General features: G+C 43.9%; 1 protein-coding gene across 1 annotated transcript in view; it reads right to left on the bottom strand.

The window, feature by feature from the left end:
• The window catches only part of DSCAM (DS cell adhesion molecule), an 823,896-nt gene that overhangs the window by 204,419 nt on the left and 593,823 nt on the right, over nt 1-25,654 (bottom strand). Inside the window, exon 11 of the mRNA XM_043875189.1 lies at nt 18,378-18,551. Coding sequence (XP_043731124.1) covers nt 18,378-18,551 — 174 coding nt within the window. The remainder of the gene's footprint in view (nt 1-18,377; nt 18,552-25,654) is intronic.

Here is a 25,654-nt window from a genome sequence, read left to right as displayed (position 1 = left end):
GTGGGGGGATGGGAGTTAGTGTTTAATAGGGACAGGCTTTCGGTTTAGGAAGGTGAAAGATTGGGGAGATGGATGATGGTAAGAACTGTAAATGATGTGAAAGTGCTTAGTGTCATTGAATTGTACAGTTAGATATGGTTAAAATAGTAAGCTTTATATTATGTGATTTTTACTACAATAAAATTTTTTTAATGAAATAGATTAAGTAGCTGTATTATACTGGGAATAAGTTATTTAACTGAGCATAAGTGCCTAGATTCCTACAAGAAACTTGGAAAGGTGTTTGATTTAGAAGGATGGATGAGATTTGCTATCACAGTTTTCCTCTGAAGGTGGTGTAGGTAGCAGGGTCATCACTTAATCCAGCTCTGAAAGAGCCCACTAAGCACCCCAAAATTGCTAATTGCAAATGGAGGAAAACATATATGTTTGAGACATTGTTACTGTGATCTTAAATGCTCTTTTGCTGGCCACTTTTGAACGTGTTTGGTATTTGCCTAAGTATTAGTTGCTAAGTCGTGTCTGACTCTTTGAGCACCATGGACTATAGCCCACCAGGCTCCTCTGTCTATGGAATTCTCCAGGCAAGAATACTGGAGTGGGTGGCCATTCGTTTCTCCAAGGGATCTTCCTATCCCAGGGATCAAACCCCCGTCTCCCACGTTGAAGGCAGATTCTTTATCATCTGAACCATCACCTTTCTTCTTCAGGCATTCAACTGCAGAGGCCCCTCCATCTGAGACTCCAGTTACAGAGCCACCAGGTCCTCACAAGAACACTGGACAAGAAGGTAACACTGCTGCTACCACCCACACCGTATGCTATGGGTTGAAAGCTTGTGTCCTGCTGAAGTTGAAACCTTAACCCTCCGTGTGAGTGTATTTCAAGATAAGGCTTTTATGAAGTAATTAACGTTAAATGGGGCTTCCCTGCTGGCTCAGTGGTAAAGAATCTGCCAGCAATGCAGGAAATGTAGGTTTGATCCCTGGGTTAGAAGATCCCCTGGAGAAGGGCATGGCAACCCACTCCAGTATTCTTGCCTGGAAACCCCTTGGACAGAGGAGCCTTGCAGTCCATAGGGTTGCAAAGAGTCAGACACAACTAAGAAAGTAACACCCAGTAGGGTATGTGTGTGTGTGTGTGTGTGTGTGAGTGTACGGGCTTCCCCTGTGACTCAGCTGGTAAAGAATTCACCTGCAATGTGGGAGACCTGGGTTTGATCCCTGGGTTGGGAAGATCCCCTGGAGAAGGGAACAGCTACCCACTCCAATATTCTGGCCTGGAGAATTCCAAGGACTGTATAGTCCATAGGGTTGCAACAAGTTGGATACGAGTGTGTGTGTGTGTGTGTGTGTGTGTATAAAACTGAATCACTCTTCTGTACATCTCAAACTTTGTACATCTGAAACTTCACTATACTTCAAGTTTTAAAAAGGCACAGAATCTACTCTCATGCACTTCATTTTCTTTTTTCCCTAGTGAAAGGCAGAGAAGAAAAGAAATGAGCGTTTTTACCAAGGCAGGTTTCACATGGGTTACCTGTAAGCAGGAGATGTCATTTGCAGGGATCAATGCAAAATGAGCATGCAGAGGCCCTTGTGTAAAAACTGTTCAGATATTTCCAGGCCAGGACAACCCTGCACTGATTCAAGCGCAGGCTTTTCTGAGTGCTGGGACCTGAAAGATGCGTGGGCTGCCCTGCCCAGCACATGGTACCTCTCAAGATTCTGGAACATGCTTCACTCTTGCACCTGTGTTCCTGCATCAAAGTCCATGACTTTGGAGAGTGCAGGGTGAACTCCCTATCTGGCAGCCCCTCACCCTCTGTGTCATAGGAAGGGCTGTGACAGTGACCCATGCTAGGGGCAGAGGGAGGGACCTCTCAGGGGTAAGCATGCATTTCCCACCTATGATGGTCCTTTAGGCTTGTTAGCCCCAGGATGCCTAGCTAAAGAAAGACAGAAAACAAAGGAGTTCTGCCTTTCACCGTAGACAATGCATGGGGAGACCATGTCTTCACAGATGTACAGTCAGGTGGAAATTTACTGCTTTCTCCTCATGGCCCAGAAGCCTATGTCTCCTATCATATGACTCCAGCAGAAGTTATTAAAATTCCCAACTGCACTTTCATCAGCTATTTCCTGTTTAGTCACTGTCTTAATCCCCTTTTCCCGTTTTGCATTTCCTTTTACAGGATGCAGTCCTGTGGGGTCTCAGCGATACACTCTGAAAGAATGAGAGCCACTGACAGTGTTCTCCATCAAAGGTCTGTATGTCGAAGCTTCAGGGATGAAGGAGCAGCCCCTTCGCTGGGGATGGGGATGGGCGTGTGTGGATGATGTCAGGCAGGCAGAAAGGCCATGGGAGTGATAAGATGTGCCTTTTATAACAGGCTCACTTTTCTCCAGCAGTCAGCAGAGGAGTGGACGGAAGCAGTGTTTTAAAAAGCAAGACAGCTCAGTGTTGTTGTGATTTGCATGCAGAAGAGCTCATGTCCTGGCAATTACTTAACAAGGCAGTGCCCAGTCCACTGATGGCCAAGGGCTCAGACTCACAATCTGGCAAGGCACTAGGAATCCACAGGAGGGAAACCAAGAGAGGGAAAGAGGGGTGTTCCTGCCTTCCACAGCCCACTCCCTTCCGCCCCATTGTCCTGAGGATGCCCAGCTGCTGCGGAATAGCTGGGAGGGAAAATCAACAAAGGATCGCCCCCGCGACTTCCAGCATGATTTATTGGTGCTTGTGTCTTGCGGCTGCAGCTGCCTGTCAGGGTGATGACACATGATGGGTGATTAAAGTTCATGGCCTTAAATCAAAGCTGAGCTGATGGTTGGAACAGGCAGTAAACAGCCCTGGGAGCTTGCTCATCCCTCCAATGAGAGGACCTTATTAGGACAACAGGGGGGCTATTATCCTAATAAGAGGAAGTATTGTGTCCTGGAACCTTCTATTGTTTGCAGAATTTACCTGAGCTCTTTATGGATGGCTGAGCATGTAGCCCCATCCATCCTAGCTTGCTGGGCATCTGTGTGGTCTCTGTGGACCCCCACCTACACCCTTCCCGCAGGGAGACCAGTGGGGTGAGGAACAGGCAGGGAAACTCTGCCAGGCGCCCTGAGCATGGTCTGCCTCTCTCCATGCTGGTGCTGGCAGGAAGGGTGGCCAGGGCAGTCAGAGCTCATAAATGTTCCTTCTCTTGATCCCAGGAGTCAAGGGGTAAGGAAGACATTGTACGTGAGCCTCTCTGAGCAGGGAAAGTGCACCTCGGGTTTGCTATGGGTTCCAAGCCCCTCATTCTTCCGAAACTGGGCGGACCCATGATGCTTTCTGCTGTCACACTGACCTAGTCAGAGGGGGATGGGGGTGGTGGAGGGAGAACAGTCTTCGAGCTCAGTGAGATCCAGGTTCCTATTCCCTTAAAGATTCAAGAAGAATGTCTAGGGCTTCCCTGGTGGCTCAGTGGTAAAGAATCCACCTGCCACTTCAGGAGACACAGGTTCGATCCCTGATCCAGGAAGATACCACATGCCTTGGGGCAGCTAAGCCTGTGTGCCACGATTCCTGAGCCTGTGCTTTAGAACTCGTAAACCGCAACTTCGGAGTCCACGAGCCACAACTACTGACGCTCTCGTGCCCTAGAGCCCCTGCTCTGCCACAAGAGAAGTCACTGCGTTGAGATGCCTGTGCACCACAGCTAGAGAGTAGTCCCCACTTTCTGCAACTACAGAAAAGCCCGTGTAGCAATGAAGACCCAACACAACCAATAATGAAAAAATTAATACATAAAAATCATATAACAAAGAAGAATGTCCACGGGGAGTGAGTGAACATGGGCAAGACTTCCAGACCCACCTTCCGGATGTCTGACAAGGAGGAGGGTTCAGCCCCAGCGACTCCGGGCCACGTGTGCCCTGCTCAGAATGTGGGGGCAGGGAAAACCTAAGGCGGAGGGAAAGCACAGAGCAGTGACTCAGCCTCTGAACAGCGGAACTAGAAAAGCAGCCACAGGTCATGGTGTGATGTCTGGTGGAGCAAAGATGTAAACCTCAGCTCTTAACTTCCCGCTGTGGGAGGACTCCTCTGGACACTGAATTTTTTAAAAAATTTATTTATTTTTTTCATTTATTTTTATTAGTTGGAGGCTAATTACTTTACAATATTGTAGTGGGTTTTGTCATACATTGACATGAATCAGCCATGGAGTTACATGTATTCCCCATCCCGATCCCCCCTCCCACCTCCCTCCCCGCCCCATCCCTCTGGGTCTTCCCAGTGCACCAGGCCCGAGCACTTGTCTCATGCATCCAACCTGGGCTGGTGATCTGTTTCACCCTAGATAATATACATGTTTCGATGCTGTTCTCTCAAAACATCCCACCCTCGCCTTCTCCCACAGAGTCCAAAAGTCTGTTCTGTACATCTGTGGACACTGAATTTTTAAGGCTAAAACCGGGATTCTCAGGCAAACCCGGACCAGTTGGTCAGTCTATATACATGACTTTGAGTTCCTCTTAACTTTCAGGAACATCAGTTTTCTCATCTGAAACACTGCACACGAGTGAGTGACCCAAACTGCAGCCCTGTTGGAAATTAGCATATATTGAAAGTGTCTAAGTATTTTTTGTAGAACAATGTAGGAATTCTATCATAGTATTATAAAAAAATATTCATGATATTTCAATTGGAATAAGATGCCTGTAGAGGTAGTGAGTTCTCCGTCAATAGAGGCATTCAAATCAAAGCTACATGAGCTTCTCACTGGGTTGTTGGAGGGAGTTGAAGCAGGACCAGAGGACTAGGTGGGGTCCCTCACTGCTGGGGACTTTAGACTTCCTGGATGGAGGGTCTGCAGCATTGTGAACAAGGAGGAGCCAATACTGCAGGAGGTTCCTATAGGCTGTGCATGAATTTTGCTGTCAATCTGAAAGGTGCAGTGGGCCAGGTCTCCAGCGGCAGGGGTGCAATAGCACCTCTCTTTGCAGCCTGGGAGGCTGGCTTTGCAGCTTCGGGGCACCCACACTTGAAGTGGTCATGATCTGATGTTCACTGTGCAGCCACTGGTGTGATGGAGATGGAGATGGGAGCCCATCTGTGGGGAAAGGCCACAGTGCCCGTCTGTAAGGACAGAACCCAGGGGTGGAGCTGGCTCCCAGGCAGCAGACCCCAATCCCTCCAAAGCCTCTATCAAGGTTGGCCCTCAGAGCCAGACCACTGGCCCTGTGCCTTGGGGGCAGGAGGCTTCCACGGACAAAGGGTCGGAGGTCTCAGGTGTGGCAGAGCGGATCTAGGTGAAGGCTGTGGTCTCCTTGTTGATTTTTAAGCCCAAGCACAGTGTCACCTTTTGATTTTGCAGATTCTACTCACAGTGACCTTGACCTCGTGACCTTTGCATTTAAGTCTGAGACTGTGCATGTACAAGCAGGAATCTTCAATTCCAGGGGCCAGGCAGCCAGAATGACCTAGGGAAAGCTAGGATTTCACGGTCTCTGTTCTGAGCCTCATCTAGTCAGCATCTGGGAACCTCAACAGTCTTCCTGTGTCTGTATCTCTGAAACACTCCTACAGAGGTGAAAGGTTTTGGTGTTTTAAGGTAAAGTCGGGGGCAAACTCTGGGAAACAGTGAGGGACAGGGAGGCCTGGCACAGGGCAGTCCATGCGGTTTCAAAGAGTCAGACACAACTGAACGACTGAGGGATGACAACAAAAATGCGTGCCTGAGTTAAGAACCTGCGAAAAGGGAGATGAAGACCATCAAGACTAAGGAAGGACAGGTGGAGGTGGGAATGGCAGGTGTAAAGAGAGAAGAGAAGGTATATTGCGCTGCAGGGTGAGCTGTAGATATGGAGATTTCCGTTATCTTGGTGCATCGTCTGTGCTTTGCTTTATAATAGTTTTAAACTTCCACACTCAGAGTGGACATGTGTGATGAACGGCTTGCTAACACAGTGGCCAATGCGAGCGTGTCACATTTCCTTGAGAAGAGTCAAGCCAGAAGGGCTGAGTCCCCAGCCAGCCTCACCACGGCCTCCTTTTATCTCTGCTGCTGATGAAGAAGAGGGCGACGCTCACAGGCCGGCACCGCTGCAGCGCCTGTGATGGCTCGGCGGCCACTGGGCTGCGCGGAGTCGGGCTGGCGCCCCCAACCTCACAGCTAATGAGAACATTTGAAAGATTCCTGGCGGGTGATGGCCACGGAGGTTGCTGGAAGTCATTAAGCACTGCTTCCATGAAGGACTATGGCCGCATGTTCAAGACTTGGGTGGTAAACGAATGAGAAGCTGGGTTGTGAGCATGCGTACTGGCCCTGGCATCTCCGAGGCAAGGCCTCCAGCCTCAGCGCCAGACAGCTCGGAAGGGCCGGATGAGCCTCAGAGCTCGCTGTAGGGTCAGTAGGGGGCCCCCTTGCAGCTGCACCCCAGTTCTACACCTGTCCTTCTTACGTTCTGGCCTCCCTCAGCCTTCTGACTTACGACCAAGTGTAGTGTGGGGGCTTCCCAAGTGCCTCACTGGTAAAGAACCCACCTGCCAATGCAGGAAGCACAAGAGATACAGGTTCCATGCCTGGGTTGGGAAGATCCTCTGGAGGAGGAAACGGCAACCCACTCTAGTATTCTTGCCTGAATAGTCCCATAGACAGATGAGCCTGGCGGGCTACAGTCCATGGGGTCGCAGAGTCAGGCATGACGGAACGACTGAGCACATAGGTGCTAATTCCAAGTCCTCTGAGGCCAGCTTCCTGCACCCAAATACAGGAGGTATTAATGCATATTTCTACCTTTAAAATGGGGGTAGTCCCAAATGAAAAGGCAGCAGACCCCGAGCACCTGTTGAGAATGTCCTTGGTTCTAACTCTTTATAAATGATGTCAGACTTACAGCCTGTCAGGATGGATGACTTCCTGGAGGCAGACACTGTGGTTGTGGAGCTGCAGGCACATGGGGAAACCGGGTCCTTCCTGGGCTGCCGGCCACTAGCATCAAAGTCTGTTAGTCAGGGTCCTCTGGGAAAGGGAGCCGATCAGATGGCTGCTGCTGCTAAGTCGCTTCAGTCGTGTCTGACTCTGTGCAAGAATACTGGAGTGGGGTGCCATTTCCTTCTCCAACGCAAGAAAGGGAAAAGTGAAAGTGAAGTCACTCAGTCGTGTCCAACTTTTCCTGATCCCATGGACTGTAGCCTACCAGGATCCTCCGTCCATGGGATTTCCAGGCAAAAGTACTGGAGTGGGTTGCCATTTCCTTCTTCTGATCAGATGGAGGTACAGGTAAATTTGTCTTAAGGAGCAGGGTCATCATAATGAAGGCTGGGGGCAGGCTGGAAGCGGGCAGGCTGGAGACCCAGGGAAGGGTCACCTTTGCAGCTCTAGTGAGAAGGTAGCCTGGAGGCAGAAATGCCTCTCCCTCTGGGCAGCTCCATCTGTTTTCGTGAAGGACTTTGAACTGATTGGACGAGGCCCACTCACATTAGAGAGCCAGGGTCCCTAACCTCCAGGCCACAGATTGGTACTGGTCGGTGGCCTGTTAGGAACCAGGCCACACAGCAGGCGGTGAGCAGTAGGCTAGAGAGTGAACCTTCACCTGTATTTATAGCCAGTCTCCATCGCTCACATTACCACCTGAGCTCAGGAAAACAAGCTCAGGGCTCCCACTGATTCTTCATTATGATGAGCTATATATTTATTTCATTACATATCACAGTGTAATAATGGTAGAAATGAAGCACACAATAAATGTAACATACAAGAATCATCCCAAAATCATCCCCTTACTCCCGCCCTGGTCTGAGGAAAAGTTGTCTTCTATGAAACTGATCCCTGGTGCTGAAAAGGTTGGGGATCGCTGCTATAGAGGGTAATCTGCTTTCCTCAGAGTCTATTTATTCAAATGTTAATCTCATTGTGATGCTGGAGAAGACTTGAAAGTCCCCTGGACAGCAAGGAGATCAAACCAGTCACTCTTAAAGGAAATCAGTCCTGAATATTCACTGGGAGGACTGATGCTGAAGCTGAAGCTCCAATACTTTGGTCACCTAATGTGAAGAGCCTGGAAAGACCCTGATGCTGGGAAAGATTGAGGGCAGGAGGAGAAGGGGGCAACAGAGGATGAGATGGTTCAATAGCATCACTGACTCAATGGACTTAATTCTGAGCAAACTCCAGGAGAGAGTGAAGGACAGGGAAACCTGGTGTGCTACAGTCCCTGGGGCCGAAAAGAGTTGGTCACGACTTAGCAACTGAACAACAACAACTCATCCAAAAAATACTTTCCTAGAACCATCTAGACAGGTGTTTGACCAAAACTGGGCACCATAGCCTAGCCAAGTGGACAGACAACATTAACTGTCACAAACTCACCACTTGCTAACCTGGCACCACACACACTTCTTTATGCCACATTTATTCTCTGGAAAAGACAATATAGCCATACTTCCACTTAACATGCTGTAACTACCTTATGGAAGAACATGCACGTGTGTGTACTCAGTCCTGTCCTACTCTTTGCGACCCCATGGACCATAGCCCTCAAGGTTCCTTGTCCATGGGTTACCGAGGCAAGAGTATAGGAGTGGGTTGCCATTTCCTTCTCCAGGGGATCTATCTTCCCAAACCAGGGATCAAACCCACGTCTCCTCCATCTCCTGCATTAGTATGCAGATTCTTTACCACCAAGCTACCTGGGAAGCCCCTGTGGTCCTCCATCACAATCCCTAAAATCAACAGCTAAATGGACAGATGCACACATGTGAACACCTAACACCTAGGTGCTGGAATCACTTGGCTAAGCATGTGGGGATTTACATAAATAAATAGGAAAAATATACATATTTAAAGGCCCACTGCTCACACCCTCTCTCTTTCTGATGCAGCCACGTCTGGAGCTGCAAAGAGCAGATGACTGGTCACTGCCCTGGTGGCCACAGGCACCCCTCCATGACCCACCCTTGCATCACAGATGTTCATCAGTGACTTCTCATGCACTGTCTTTGGACATGTCCTAACATGAGTTGTTCAGATTGTCCCTGAGGGAGGTCAAACCTGGGAGTCCCCAGGAGAAAAGTGAGCTTATAGCCCAGATACCTCCATACAACGTGGTGTTAACTGTCACAGGGGAAACTCCAAGCCTCCCCTTTCCATAAGCTTATTTCCATGCACCTGTTCACAAAGCGAATGACAGACCAGATGAATCAGTGGAACTTATGATAAAACTGGTCTTGTTTTATTTATTTACCAGGGGACTATTTAAATCGGGGTATGGATTAGTAGTAAAAGCCTATTAGCTTCATCTAAAGAGAGCAGAGTCAAGGACTGCCAAAGCAGTTAGAAAATTAGAGGGAAATTCTAGAAAGAAGGGAGTCACAGAGAGTAGAAGTCCCAATATTTGCATATATTATCTACCCACATCTTGGATGACTACTAAACAATGCAACAGGTCACAGGGGCCGAGAGGGGGCTCCTGTGGGTAGCTAGGCAGTAACCAGGTGGGTCTGCAGGCATCTCAGAGAATGCCAGAATGGAGGGCGACAGATAACTGAGGACCCAGAATGCTGCTGCCATCACCCACAGAAACCTTGAAACAGCAGACGACCCCAGATAGGCAACAATAACTTCAGCTGCTGAGCAGAAGGATGACCCCCAAACAGAAGAAAGAGGAAAAAGAAGTAAAGAGGGAAAACACATGATCTCTTCCACAGAGGACTACTAGTCTGGTGACATTGAAAAAATGCTGTTGGTGTCCTTCACTCTCCATCCACCAGGGACTGAACCCCGCTCTGGGATGTGCCCGAGGTCCTCAGCTTGCCATTGACCCTCAGTTGTCATTCCTTTGCAGACCCCTCCTCCCCTAACCCAGAGCAGCATGCTGGATGAATTCCAGTTTAGACTGGGTTCCTCAACCCAAATAGGACCCCTCCATCCCTCAGGGGTGTTGTGCTCAGCCTGACTTGCTGGGAGAGGAGCAGTAATGGTAAAATTGAGTCCCATGACCTGCTGTCTGCTTCCTATTTAGTTTGGATGCTCTCAGCTGTAAATGAGAATACCCTGACCCACACTGGCTGAGACAGCAAAGCCATCAAATAATTGGTCCTCTCAGACAATCATGAAACTGGAGGTGGGGAGATTGCAAATGCAGTAGATTAGGGACAAATCTCTACTTTTCTGTTTTTCTTTCTAACAGTAGAAAAAGCACACAACTTTATTCATTTTTACATGCATAGGAGTTCACAGGAAAAAAAATGAAACTCAAAGAAATGGCTAGACTCAGGGGCTTATGTATCCTTTTAACAAAAAAAGAGGGGTTGGGCTTAAAGGGTCGATGAATTATGGGGAAGTGGCTAGGAGATATACGGGGTTACTAATGGAAAACAGGGACTTTTTTTGTTGCTTTTATTCTACCTTCCTTTATATATCGATTTTATCCTCAAGAAAATGCCAAAGTGGTCACCACACATCAAGGTATTACCTCCAGATAGGGTCAAGAATTAAAAGATGTCTATCTCTTGCAGAGTCTACTATGAAGACTAGGAAAGTTTTTTCAGAATGATCTCTTCTACATTTCATTGACCAAAATTGGTCACATGCCCATCCTTAACCCAATCGTGCTCAAAGGGAATAGGCTGCCCTTGGTGGGTCCAGACTAGAGTTCACATCCACTGGTTCAGACAGGTTAGGATTTACCTGCTGAGGCAGGTGACCTAGCTGTTGTGCTTGCTCTGAGTCAACAAGACTTAGCCAAACATCTCTGCTGGCACTCAGAACATGCAGGGATAGCGTTAAAAAGTGCCACAAACCGGTGGTTTAAATAACAGAAATCTATTCTGCTACAGTTTTGGAGCCCAGAGTCTGAAACCAAGGTGTGGGCAGGGCAGTGTTCTCTTTGAAGGACTGAGGGGAGAATCCTTCCTGCCTCTTCTGGCTTCCCTTGGCTGAGGAAGCCCAAGTCCAATATCTGTCTTCACATGGCAGATTCCCTCCACATCTGTGTCCGAATTTCCCCTTTTTGTATGACACCAGTCTTATTGGACTGAGGTCCACAGGACTCCAGTAATACCTCCTTTTACACATTTTATATATAAAAGTCCTATTTCCAAACAAGGTTATAATTGGGGGTACTGGGGTTAGGACATCAATCTGAATTCTAGGAGGACACAATTTAACACTTTATATTTAGAGAGGAGGGGAACTGAAACTGAGGCTGGAGACAAATTGTAATTGCTCTAGTAGCCTTCCCATCTCACAGATCCCTTCTTAACACCAAGAACCTTCAGCAGGTGGGATTCCAGGCTCAGTGAAGATGTGAAATGCAAATGTTCAGCTGCCCTCCCCGGCAGGAGCCAGCACCCACCATCGGCAATACTGCCACTTGGAGAGTCCCGCCAGCTAACAGGTTCTTGTACTTCTCCACACTTCCTTTTCCAGGCTCTGCTCCATCCTCTACTTCTGACACAGACATCATCACAAAAGCTGCGGGTACTCTGCCAACTGGACTTCAGACGGGAAGAGCAAGGGCTATGAGCATGCACATACGTGTATTGCGTACATGTCCGATACCGTGGAGGGGGCCTGGCGGGCCCCACAGTTAGGAAAGTACGTAAAGTGGGTGATTTTGAATCAGGACACCTTGTAGTCTGTTGGAGGCACTGATCCATCTTGGGGGGTGTAATTTAGGAATGATGATGATGACACCAGTAGTCACAGCCTCCAGCTCAACAACAGCTGCGCTCACCCTGCACCAACCACGTGTCTGGCTGAGCCCTTACACATGATGGTTCACGCCAGCCTCACTGCAACCCCAGAGAGAGGTGTGTGCACTGTCTCTGGGTTCATAGTCCTGGAGAGAGGGTGAGTCACCTGCGCAGGGCCCTGGGCTGGACCGGACGGAACCCAGGCAGTGTGGGTCTGGAGCCTGACTGTTGATCACAGGGTGCTTATATATATGCCTTTGGAGAAGGAAATGGCAACCCACTCCAGTTTTCTTGCCTAGAGAATCCCATGGATGGAGGAGCCTGGTGGGCTGCTGTCCATGGGGTCGCACAGAGTCGGACACGACTAAAGTGACTTATTATGCATGCACTGATCCATTTATGTCACCAACCCCAAGGCTGCATTAAAAATGTGGATGTGATCTTTCATTTGATAGAGAAATATCAAAACCTAGTTTTCAATAATACCTAGTTTGCCACTGGTTCACGGTTATTTATTCCTTTTCCACCTGGGTGACCCTATCATTGTGGGCTTGTAGCTTACAGCCCGATGTTCTGAGATGTTTGCCTGAAAAGTACAACACACAGTCTTCATTTTAGGCCATCTGGGCCTTGATTTTCTAGAAGAGTCATGCTGACCTTTTTTGCATCACGAATCCCTTTGAGGATATCACAAAGGCTACATGTTCCACCCCCCAGATAAACACATACATTTTTACATACGGTTTCAGGGGACTGCAAACCCCATGGCATCATTCACAGTCCTCCAGGGCCCAGGAATCAAGGTTCCGAGGTTTGATTTAGAAGCTCTCTGAATTAAAGTAATAGAGGGAAAGTAGCATTCGACTAAGAGACACATAAGCTATCTTGACAGTTTAAGGGACACAAAATTTTAAATAGTCTCTTGGACAGTAAGGAGACTAAACCAGTCAACTCGAAAGGAAATCAACTCTGAATATTCGTTGGAAGGACTGATGCTGAAGCTCCAATACTTTGGCCACCTGATGCAAAGAGCTGACTCAATGGAAAAAGACCTTGATGCTGGGAAAGATTGAAGGCAGGAAGAGAAGGGGGTGACAGAGGATGAGATGGTTGGACAGAATCATCAACAGGAGTCTGAGCATGGTCCAGAGATGGTGAAGGACAGGAAGCCTGGGGTGCTTCAGTTCATGGGTTCACAGAGTCAGACACGACAGATGGACTGAACAACAACAGCAGGGTATTCAAACGTGAGTCTGCTCTCTGTGAGTACCAAACAAAGAGAAAGTACAAGCCTGCATCTCTGATGCTTGGAGTACAGAGTGGGCTTTCAGAGTGACCAGGGGAACCTGGGAGCGTCCTGTGGGATGGACTCAGGCCATCAGGACCCCCCTGGGGGTCAGCCGGGGGTAGTGCTCCTTCCTCCCCCCAGAGCATCACGGGGCAGGGCTGCAGGTGTTCGTGGGTGAACCTGTGGGTCCTGAGGTGGCCCATGACTGCAGGAAGTTGCAGGGGTTGAATGGACTGTCCAAGGGTGGATATGAACAGATTCTATTTGGGGCGGTGGTGTAGAGTGATGAAATATTGTATTCCACCCCAACGCCCACTCTGGCAATAACAGGACAAGACGTAGCCTGAGGTCAAATCATGTTACTGTCCAGAAAAAGCCAGGACCTGGGGACTGTCTGACTGGAGCTGGTGCATGCAGACTCATGCGTCCCTACATTCTGGGAACATGGAGATCAAATGGCATGGGACCCAGAGACCTGCTCAGAGCGGGGGCCTGAGGACCAAGACTAGACTGGACCATAGACCTATCTATGGGTGGACTCTGGGAGCTAGAGGTGGGGGAGGGTGGATTCCACGAGTGACAGACTCTCCAGGGAAGCGCCTGCTCCTGTTTGATAAGGGATGCTCTATTGCACAGCATGTGGGGATCAGAAGGGATCTGTGAGAGTGGTGGATGCAAGAAGAACTGCCTGGCATCATGGCCAGAGATCCACACGGAAAGCAGTGTTCCCGGAGGCACACAGGCTCAGACTGGCCAGGCCAGAAACCTGGGTCAGTGGAGGATGCAATTTTGGCACCTGAGAAGATAGCTCTTTCACTTTAAAGATTCTACAACTTCAGGAATTATTTTCTTAGCACAAAAAACCACATTCCCCAGATCTCAAGTGGTCCCTGATGTGGGGGTGGGAGAGGCTTCTGCAGCCCCTGATGGGCCTAGGGTGAGGGGTGTAGCATGGTCACCAGAGGCCAAATTTGATTCAAAGTCAGGCCTAGCTCCCCTGTCCTTTTTGCCAAAAGCCCTGAACATTATCTGGTGTTTTGGGTCCCTATCCCTGGGATGATCTTTCATAAATGATCAATCAGCATTGAGATGATAACGTTGAACAAGAAGCAGGAATACCAACAAAGCTGGAAGGATATGCACTGATTATTTTCCTATCTCATGATGGCTTTCTATCTCATGACCTTTCATTCCAAACGTGGTTGCCGGCTATCTTCCCTTTCCATGGCCTCTTTATGTCTGACTCCAAAATGGGAGATGGCAGGGAGACAGTCATAAAATTGCTTTATTATTAGAGCTGTGGGTTTTGAAATCATTAGAGTGGTGATAAGAAAACTTCCCAGACAGGAAACCCAGTCTGCGCCAGGATTTGGTTCCCAGCATCCACTGAGTCCTCCTCCACACCAGACTCTAGCAGTGGTGTTCAGGTCTTTAAAGTATATGTAAAATTCAATGCAAGCCTCCCTGGGCATCCGGAGCTCTCATCTGAGAAGCCGCCTTGATTTCCTGACAAACCCCATCGGGTAGAAAGCCCTGTCCTATTGCATTTAAAAATATTTGCAGACCAGTTTTTTTTTTTAAATGACTTATAGAAAAGAGAGAGTACTTAATATTTTTCCTGAAGGCAGTGCAGTTTCTTTTGAAACATTAAAGAAATCTGATGCTACCCTGGGTAGCATCAGATAAGAAGGGCCCAGAATCTCTGTTGCAGTGTCAGGTATAATCCCGCCATGGCTGCAGGGACGTGCAATCTGCTTGCTTGGCAGCTGGGTACCAAGTCTGACTGTGCCAGGCCAGAGTGGAGGCTCTCCGCTCCCACTGCCTCCTGTTTTCCTGGTAAAAGAGCTATCTACACACCAACTGGCAGGTCTACCATGACTGTGTGCTGAGCCTAAACCTGTCAGGGTTCACAGACTTAATAGTGTTGTTAAGCAAGTACATAAGGAACGAGAGCAAGCCATCCCTCCGTCAGCTGTTGTTTTTGTTTAAATGATACCACTGGAGCAACAGAGTCACTGTGTATCTTCTGTCTCCATGGTTTTATATCTCTTCCTGAAATTATGTTTTTACTTTTCACAGTTTAAACATTATGCTTTTAGAGGGTTAAAGATACAAGACGCCTGGAATTGAAATCATGTACAAAGCTTGTTGTTGTTCAGTCACTCGGTCATGTCTGACTCTTTGCGACCTCATGGACTGTAGCACGCTAAGCTTCCGTGTCCTTTACTATCTCTTGGGGTTTGCTCAGACTCATGTCCATCGGGTTGGTGATGCCATCCAATCATCTCATTCTCTGTCATCCCCTGTCCTCCTGACTTCAATCTTGTACAAAGCTACCTGAGGGTTATCAAGAATTGGTAAAATGAACTGTTTCATAAATGCACCTCTCTGCTAATAGTTTGTATGGTTTGAGAGACAGAAACTAAGATTGGCCAGCTCTAAGAACATCTGTCTTTGACGAACAAACACTCGCTATGAATGTTTCTTTCTCTAGTCCCCTCCACCTACCCGGTACAACATTCAAACACAGTTACCTCTCGCTTTGAGTCTTGTGACCTCTTATATCTGCTCTCTCTCCCTCCCGTGCCTCCGTTTACCCTCAACAGCTCTATCTTTCGAACTCCACTGCATCCTTCAGGACTAACCTCTGGAACCCTGGGTGCTGTTCTGCAGTCACTGATTCCACAGGGGATGGGAACCTATGTGTTCCAGGTGTCCCACCCTCTGTCCTGACAGGGGTGCCCTCTGCTGGACCAGTGCTGTCCACACCCAGGCCTGACGGTCCCATGGAGGGAAAGTCCATTAAGAGCAAGTGGACGAGTTTGTGGTCCCATATCTACTATAATACCAGCATCAAGGTATGAAGAGAGATGTGGGGAAACCTTCAATTTCTGCATTTTCGAATTCTACCTATTTTTAAAGAATTTTTCACCCTGACACTTTCCTTAATCTCCTCAAAATGATGGTGCTGTCCTCCTAGGCATCTCTGTGCACCTTATTCTTTTCCTTGCACTGTGATTAGCAGGCTCTACTCCTGCCTTGATGTCTCCTTTCTCAAAACATAAAGTCTTTCATTCACAAAGGTGAGGTCCATGGTCGCCTGTATTTATATCCTTCACAGGCTTCTGTATCTATTAGAGCCTAGATATGTATGAGTGGGATAGAAAACAATTTTTTTTATAAAATATGTTATTCTTAACCACCTTGCTCGGAAGATGAGTGGTAATATTAATGACTATGATTTTTGCAGGAAGATCCCCTAGAGAAGGAAATGGCAACCCACTCCAGGATTCTTGCCTGGGAAATCCCATGGACAGAGGAGCCTGGTGGGCTACAGTGTAAGGGGTCAAAAAGTGTGGGACACAACTTAGCAACTGAATGACCACCACCACTAGTGAAATGCCTCAGTCAAACATTTGTTAGATTGCTGTAACTCAGTGAACCAATGTTTTTAAAATGACCAACATAGTGCGTTATAGGCTTCCCTTGTGGCTCAGCTGGTAAAGAATCCGCCTGTAATGCGGGAGACCTGGGTTCGATCCCTGGGTTGGGAAGATCCCCTGGAAAAGGGAATGGCTACCCACTGCAGTATTCTGGCCTGGAGAAATGTACTGTACTGTATAGTCCATGGGGTCACAAAGAGCTGGACACAACTAAGCGACTTTTACTTTCACTTCCATAGTGTGTTACAAAATTGTGATTGTGTAAAGTTTCTATTTAAAAGGCAAGAAAGACCAATGGAATAGTGTAACCAAGTATGAAAAGTCATTAATGTTATTTCAAACTCCACATGGTAACCATTTTCTTGAAAACCATGACTGGTTAAGTTTTGGTATAGAATCACTGAAGAATATCCACAATTATCTGAGAAAGCTACTAAAATATTCTTACCTTTTCTGACAATATGTCTGTACAAAACTAAATTTTCTTTATTAATTCAACCAGAACAATGTATTTTAACAGTCTAAATGAAGAAAGAGATATCAGAACTGAACAGCCTTCTATAAAACCATATTTTAAAAGCATTTGTAAAAATGTAAAACAATGTTCCTCTTCTCACTTATTGTTTTGGAAAATAGAATAATTTTTCATTAAAATATGCTATTTTTAGCATGCAAAATTTTTAAAAATATGTTAAAGCATTGCAAAATATATTCTTTTTGATGGGAAAAGATGGATCAATACTGGTCAATCTTGGTTCTCAAATCTTGAGTTTCCTTAATATTTCATCAATTTATTATTTTTAAAAATTACCACTTCAACTTTGGATTTAAGTGATATGACTTTTTGTCCTCTGATTATTGCAAATCAGTTTTTCTAGAGTATGACATTTAGCAGTCAAAATTATGTATTGATATGTCCACAATGTATTAATATTTCAAAGCAACCTTATTTCAGAACTATAATCTGTCCATGATACAAAAGTATAGCAATAGATAGCTTGATATTTTCATTGTTGTATTAGAAAAAAATAGATTAATTAGAATAAGTTCTTAGTAAAATAGATTGGATACTAGACTTTGTGTAGCTAGTCTTCAAGTCTCTGTCTCTCTCACACATAGCACTGAAATTCACTTTTAAGTCCAATGTCCTAATAAATAATATGGTAGAGATCCTTGAAAACCTATATACAGCATAGTTAAAATAAGCAAGAGGAAGTCTGATTAAAGCTTGTGGTAAGGAAGAAATCTCAATCTATCCAGTAGAAAAGCATATAAATGGAGAAAGACATAAGCCATTCACTGTAAACTAGATGTACAACCATTTGCTAATGAGCAATGCTCAGTAGAAGCTGGTCTACTTTATGTCCTTTTTTTGGTGGTTTAGTGACCAAAGTATAAAAATAATTTCACTAGTAGGTACCTTTCCTATAAGATCAGTCAGCAACATGGACCCTAAGTCTAGTCCTACATGCTTTATCTTCTTGTAGGGATGTATGTTGATAATGAGGTTTCCAGTTTCTTGATTTCACAGTGATCTTAAAGAAGGAAATCTATGGATAAGCTTGCAAATGACAAAAAGCATGAAGAGACCTCTGAAAAGAACACATCTGAGACCATGCACAAGGCTTTTCCATGATAAAATCAAGAGGAGAGAAATCTGGGTGCCAAAGGCAGCAACCCACTCATCTGCTGGGCTGCTCAGAGCCTGGACCCATGGCCAGGGGAGCAGAGGGAGGGAAACCCAGGGCTCCCTGCCCCAGACATATATTCTGATGCACAGTCTGCATATTCTGAAAGTTGCTGGATTTCTACTATCCTCTTCAACTGTATGCTTAGGACAGGAAAGCATCAACCCCCCAGCTGCAACAAACCACTGTTTTGTTTTGTTTTTAAACAGTGTGCGTGGAGACCACTGAAAATGGAAGCCCCAGAGCCCTATTTAGGTAAAATGAAGAGCTCGTCTTCCTTACTTTTCACCGTGAGGTACATGGACTTGCTGACGTCCGCGCCCACATCGTTGCTGACCTTGCACAGGTAGTAGCCACTGTCTTCTTCCACCACGTGCTTGATCAACAGAGACCCGTTGCTGAGGACCTGAATTCGGCCATTCAGGGCAATCGGTTGGAACTGGGGAACCCCAGCACCTGGAATAAAATAAAATAAAGAGGAATGGTGATGCCAACAGGAGTAAATACAGGGAGACAATAAACTCAAGGTCATCAGACAAAGGAGAAGTGACAGATGCTAAACACACATCCGAGAGGACAGGCACCTGATATGCCAAGAGTTTTTTTCTTTCTTCTGATAATGAAATTCTTGTTTAGGGAGAAACATGTTTATTTAAAATGATAGCATTTCAAATGTTGAGATAAACAGTAAGAGACCTTACAGATAGTTTCAACATAAAAAGCCAGATTTGATGAGCCTTAACTGGTTGATAAATTATTCACAGAAATCACAGTAGAATGACTACAGAAGTAGACATCTTATGTGTAACTAACTTAATTTGTTGTGTTCCCAGGGACTTAAAATGAATGTAAACAAGAGTGCTTCAGGGGGTGGACATTTGAAGACTTCCCATGATGCACACATCTGAGACTACAAGGAGAATACCGATACTGCAAACTTCCCTTCTAAGTGTGATCTAGAAATACAGTGTACTATTAATACCATTTAATGTTATTAAATAAATGTTAGATCATTGCACTAAGACAGAGCATAGTTAAAACACCTGAAAATGCTTGCATTCAAGGAGATATAGCCCAGATGTCTATGCTATGGTCAGAAATGTTATCCATATAAAAGATCCATATGAAACTATTTTGAAAAATAAGCTTAGAAATAATAAAACAGAAGATAAGGGAGATTTCTGGGAAAACAGTAGTTGGATGAATCAGATGATACTGCTATGTTGCTTTTCCCCCTTCTGGGACGTAGGAGGGTGTGGTCTAGGTCTTGAACGGCTGAAAAGGTTTCTCTGTATTCTGATCTGAATCTGAAGATTTGGGGAGAATACGCACAGGTGAAGACAACTCCATCTTTCTGGAGAAAGCCCGAAGCATGGACCAAATATGTGCTCTAGAGAAGAGCTGCTGGTTTCTGTGTCCCCAGAACCTACATGGGACCTGAACAGGTGGGAGGTCACCCACTCATGTGGGGAACTTCAGACTTTGCGTTTGGGGGAATGAAATGAGAGGGGATACACTTCTTCCTGTAGCTTCTCCCGTAACTCATCATTTACTTATTGGTGTCCTTCAGGTCACAGTGGCAGAGACTGCTGCTGTGCCTTCCCTTCCCTGTCTCAGCTCCACCCAAGAGACAAGGAAGTTAACTATGTATCCAATCCAAGGGGACCCTCCACAGTGAATTTGAAAGGCAAGCAGCATCGCTAAGCAGGTGGGTTCTATCAAAAGAGAACTGCTAGAGAAGATATATGAATGAATTCAAATTTAAAAAATAGAATTCCATTTCTGAAAAGGATGGAGAAAGACACGAAAGAATATCACTTCTATTCTAACCACCAAAAGGAGACTGTTAATCCACAAAAGCATACTTTTCTTGGAATGAATCACAGAGCAGAAGTCACAGGCAACTGGGTAAAGTTAGTCGCAAAGAATTTAAAATACCCAGTGAGGAGCTATGGCATATGTAAACAATTTCATGTTTGGTAGAGAGTGAGAGGACAAGATCCTGGACATACAAGCGGGAAGAAGTAAAGAACTGGAAATAAGTATAGCTCAATTCTGTTTCTACTCTTTTATGCATCAGAGTATTATAAGATAATAAAATGTAAGATACAAAAAAAAAAAAAAAAAAAAAAGCAAGCAAAAAGGACCAGAGAGGAAACCATCAACAGTCTTGAAACCTTAGTATGAAACTATCGAATAAGAACTTTCTGACAACTATGACTAATAACCATAGACAGGTAAGGAATTCAGAAAGAACATTAAAACCATATAAAAGAGAAAGATAAATAAAGTGTTAGAAACAACATTTCTACAATATTAGATGTAAGGAATTCCTTAATCTAATTAGCAGATTGAATACGGTAGAGAAAATAATCAGTGAACCTGAAGCTAGGCCAACAGAAATTATACAAATTAAAACAAAAAGTGCAAAAGAGTGAAAAAGGCAGAATACTTGCCCTAGAGCTGTAGAACAATATCAAATACTCTAACACTGGGTAGTGAAAGTCTCAAAAAAAGAAGATAGGGTTAGAAGAAATAATATTTGAAATATAGACGACTTTAACATCACTATCAATCATTTTGACTGAACTGACATTTATAGAACTCTGCATCCTAGAGCAGCAGATTCCATGCTGGTTTTGAGGGCACATGGAACGGTTACCCAGAGAGATAGTATTTTGGGCCATAATAAAAAGCTCAATAGATGTTATAAGATAAATTAATACAGATTATGTTCTAGCTCCAGAAAAACATCTATTTCTGCTTTATTGACTATGCTAAACCCTTTGACTATGTGGATCACAATAAACTGTGGAAAATTCTGAAAGAGATGGGAATACCAGACCACCTGACCTGCCTCTTGAAAAACTTGTATGCAGGTCAGGAAGCAACAGTTAGAACTGGACATGGAAAAACAGACTGGTTCCAAATAGGAAAGGAGTATGTCAAGGCTGTATATTGTCACCCTGCTTATTTAACTTCTATGCAGAGTACATCATGACAAACGCTGGGCTGGAGGAAGCACAAGCTGGAATCAAGATTGCTGGGAGAAATATCAATAACCTCAGATATGCAGATGACATCACCCTTATGGCAGAAAGTGAAGAGGAACTAAAGAGCCTCTTGATGAAAGTGAAAGAGGAGAGTGAAAAAGTTGGCTTAAAGCTCAACATTCAGAAAGATCATGGCATTCTGTCCCATCATTTCATGGCAAATAGATGGGGAAACAGTGGAAACAGTGGCTGACTATTTTTCTGGGCTCCAAAATCACTGTGGATGGTGATTGCAACCATGAAATTAAAAGACGCTTACTCCTTGGAAGGAGAGTTATGACCAACCTAGACAGCATATTGAAAAGCAGAGACATTACTTTGTCAACAAAGGTCCATCTAGTAAAGGCTATGGTTTTTCCAGTGGCCATGTATGGATGTGAGAGTTGGACTATAAAGAAAGCTGAGTGCAGAAAAATTGATGCTTTTGAACTGTGGTGTTGGAGAAGACTCTTGAGAGTCCCTTGGACCACAAGGAGATCCAACCAGTCCACCCTAAAGGAGATCAGTCCTGGGTATTCATTTGTAGGACTGATGTTAAAGCTGAAACTCCGATACTTTGGCCACCTGATGTGAAGAGCTGACTCACTGGAAAAGAGCCTGATGCTGGGAAAGATTGAGGGCAGAAGGAGAAGGGGACAACAGAGGATGAGATGGTTGGATGGCATCACCGACTCAATGGACATGGGTTTGGATGGACTCCGGGAGTTGGTGATGGACAGGCAGGCCTGGTGTGCTGCGGTTCATGGGGTTTCAGAGAGTCGGACATGACTGAGCAACTGAACTGAACTGAACTGATATTCTAGTTCCACAGAAAAGCTAACATTGAGATCAATAACAGAAATGTATGTGGGAAAAACCTCAAATATTTGAAAATTAAACAGTGCAATTCTAAATAACTCATGAGTCAAAGAAGAAATCACCAAAATAATTGGAAGATATATACATATCTTCTAAATATACATATATTTCTTAGTTGAATAAGAATGTAAAAACAATATATCAAAATGCATGGAATGCAGTTAAAAGCAACACTTAGATGGAAGTTTGTAGCATTAATGTTTGTATTGGAAAAGGAAAAAGATGACACGTCAGTGATCCTCCTTCAGAAGCTATTACATAAAGAGCAAATAAAATCCAAAGTTAGGAGAAGTAAGGAAATTAATAGAGAGGAAAACTGAAATTGATGAAATAAGAGAACAGAAAAAAACTAAAGAAAAAAATCAATAAAACAAAAATATAGTTCTTAAAAAAATATTATAAACTTCTATGAGGACTGATCAAGAAGAAGGGAGAGATATAAGCTACAAATGACTATCATGAAAGAGGCTATCACTGAAGCCCTTACTTGAATTAAGAGGATAATAGAAAAATATTAGGAATAATTTTGTGCCAATAAATTTGAAAAGTTATATTAAATAATAAATTTCTGGGATGAAATAAACTCTCAAAGAACACTCTGGAAAATATAGATACATTTAATTTATTGTATCTATAAATACATTTAATTTATTGTTAAAAATCTCCCATAAGAATACTCAAAGCCCAGACAGCTTCATTAGTGAGGCTAGCTAACACTTAAAGAAAAAAATACCAATTTTACACAAAGTCTTTCAGAAAATACAAGAGGAAGATGTACTTTATCACTGATTTTATGAGGCCAACACCATCTCGATACCAAAATCAAAAAATACCTTAGAACCACTGATCAAAATCCATAACGAACCCACACATAAAAATCCTTAACCAAATGTTAGCAAGTTAGGTTTATCAACATATAAAAAAAAAAAAATGTCATGACCAAATGAAACTTAATCTAGGAATGCAAAGTTGGCTTAAATTCAAAGATTAGTCAATGAAATTCTTCATATCAACAGACCAACACAAGAAGCACAATATGATTACTTGAATGAATACAAAGAAAGAATAAAAAACATTTTATAGAATTCAACAATTTGATAAGACCCTGATAAAAATCTCATAGTAAACTAGTTGTAAAATGGAATAACTTGAGAAAAGATTTCAAAAAACTCACAGTTAGCATCATTTTTTTACTCAACTGTAAAAACTGAATTATTTTCCACCAAAGATCAAGAAAGAGACAAGAAGCTCTGGTCTTTACCTTTTTATTCAAGATTATTCTGAAGATTCTAGCAAGAGCAATAGAAAAAGTAAAAGAAATAAAGTACACATATATTAGGAAAGAAGAATAGAACTGCCTTCCTTCATGGATGACAGAATTATTTATATATGATCAAAAGTGCCTTTTTAAGTTGCTAGAAAAATAAGTGAGTTTAGCAAAGTCATAGAACACATGGACATATCAAAATATAAAATTTAAAGCTAATTGTATCTATATATGTAACAGGCAATTGGAAACTGAAATTTTTAAAAAGAAATAATGTTGCATTAAAGCATGAAATATTTAGAGATACATTTTAACAAGATAAGTGCAAGACTGGCCTGCTGAAAACTGCAAAAGTTGTTGCTAACAATTACAGAAAGCCTAAATAAATGGAGACAGAGCATTATACCGTGTTCATGGATAGAAATTCTCAATATTTTCAGTGACTGGAAATCTTTTTCTGTAACAGGCCAAAGAACAAATATTTTATGGTTTGCAAGCTGTCACAAATATTTTATGTTTGCAAGTCTGTGACATTACTTATTTCTGTCACTGAAGCATGAAAGCAGTGATAGAAAATACATGTATGTGGGTACTAAGTTGATCAGTCGTGTCCGACTCTTGTGATCCCATAGACTGTTGCCTGCTAGGCTTCTCTGTCCATGGGATTCTCCAGGCAAGAATACTGGAGTGGGTTGCCATTTCCTTCCCCAGGGGATCTGCCCGACCCAGGAATCGAACCCAGGTCTTCTGCACTGGAGGCATACTCTTTACTCATTGAACTACGGAAGAAGCCAAATATATAAATCAGCACAGTCATGTTTCAATAACATTTATTTACAAAAGCAGGTTTTGAGCAGGATTTGACTTGTGGCTCAGTTTGCTGACATCTGATTTAAAGGTATCACTGATAAAAAAAAAAAAAAAGTATATGGATGTAAGTGAAAGTGAAAGTAACTCAGTCATGTCCGACTCTTTGGAATTCTCCAGGCCAGAACAGAGTGGGTAGCCTCTCCCTTCTCCAGGGGATCTTCCCAACCCAGGGATTGAACCCAGGTATCCCGCATTGCAGGTGGATTCTTTACCAGCTGAGCCACAAGGGAAGCCCAAGAATACTGGCGTGGGTAGCCTACGCCTTCTCCAGCGGATCTTCCCAACCCAGGAATCAAACCAGGGTCTCCTGCTTTGCAGGCAGAGTCTTTACCAACTGAGCTATCAGGGCAGTCCATATGGAAAGATGTAAAGTTAAAGGAGTGGTATATACTAACAATACTCACACATCTGCTTTAGTTCTTTATCTCATATATAATGTATGAAAGAGATTTCTGTGGTGGCTTAGACAGCCTTTCATAACATCATTCTAATAGATAAATGGTTTTAATTCATCTTATTTATAAATAATTCAAAATCAGGAATGAAAAAAACATTATAGTAGTTTCTAATGTTGAGTTTGCAAAAAGTTTGTTTGGAAAGATGTCATGCAATAGTCATGGAAAAATGCAAACAAATATTTTGGTCAACCGAATACTTTCAGTGTTACTTTTTCAGTATCAGCTACTGTTTTATAAAGTAAGATGAAATGAACAAAATTATTCTTATTCCTACATCTTTTCCTCCTTGGGAATAGACCAAAAAATGATCAAAATGTACAACATGAAAAATTACAACCGAAACACACACAATATTAATTATTTAAAACTTAATTCATATGAATATTCACAGAATATTTAAACAGATGTTTGATGATTAATGAAAATATCTGCCATAAAGGTGGTGTCATCTGCATATCTGAAGTTATTGATATTTCTCCCAGCAATCTTGATTCCAGTTTGTGCTTCATCCAGACTGGCATTTTGCATGATGTACTCTGCATATAAGTTAAATCAGTATGGTGACAATATACAGCCTTGACTCCTTTCCTAATTTGGAACCAGTCCTTTGTTCCATGTCTGGTTCTAACTGTTGCTTCTTGACGTGCATACAGGTTTTGCAGGAGACAGGTAAGGTGGTCTGGTATTCCAATCTGTTCAAGAATTTTCCAGTTTGTTGTGATCCACACAATTAGAGGCTTTAGCATAGTCAATGAAGCAAAAGTAGATATTTTTCTGGAATTCTCTTCCTTTCTCTATGATCCAACGGATGTTGGCAATTTGATCTCTGGTTCCTCTCCCTTTTCTAAATCCAGCTTGTACATCTGGAAGTTCTTGGTTCATGTACTGTTGAAGCCTGGCTTGAAGGATTTTGAGCATTACTTTGCTACATGTTAAATGACTGCAACTGTGCAGTAGTTTGAAGATTCTTTGGCATAGCCTTTCTTTGGGATTGGAATAAAAACTGGCCTTTTCTCCTTTAAGCACATATAAAATTGTGCTTTGTCTTTACAA

Source organism: Cervus elaphus, chromosome 19 (genome assembly GCF_910594005.1).
Source record: "Cervus elaphus chromosome 19, mCerEla1.1, whole genome shotgun sequence".
Classification (NCBI taxonomy): Eukaryota; Metazoa; Chordata; class Mammalia; order Artiodactyla; family Cervidae; genus Cervus; species Cervus elaphus.
Note: the sequence above shows the minus strand (reverse complement) of the source record. Positions and strands in the feature narration are given on the sequence as shown.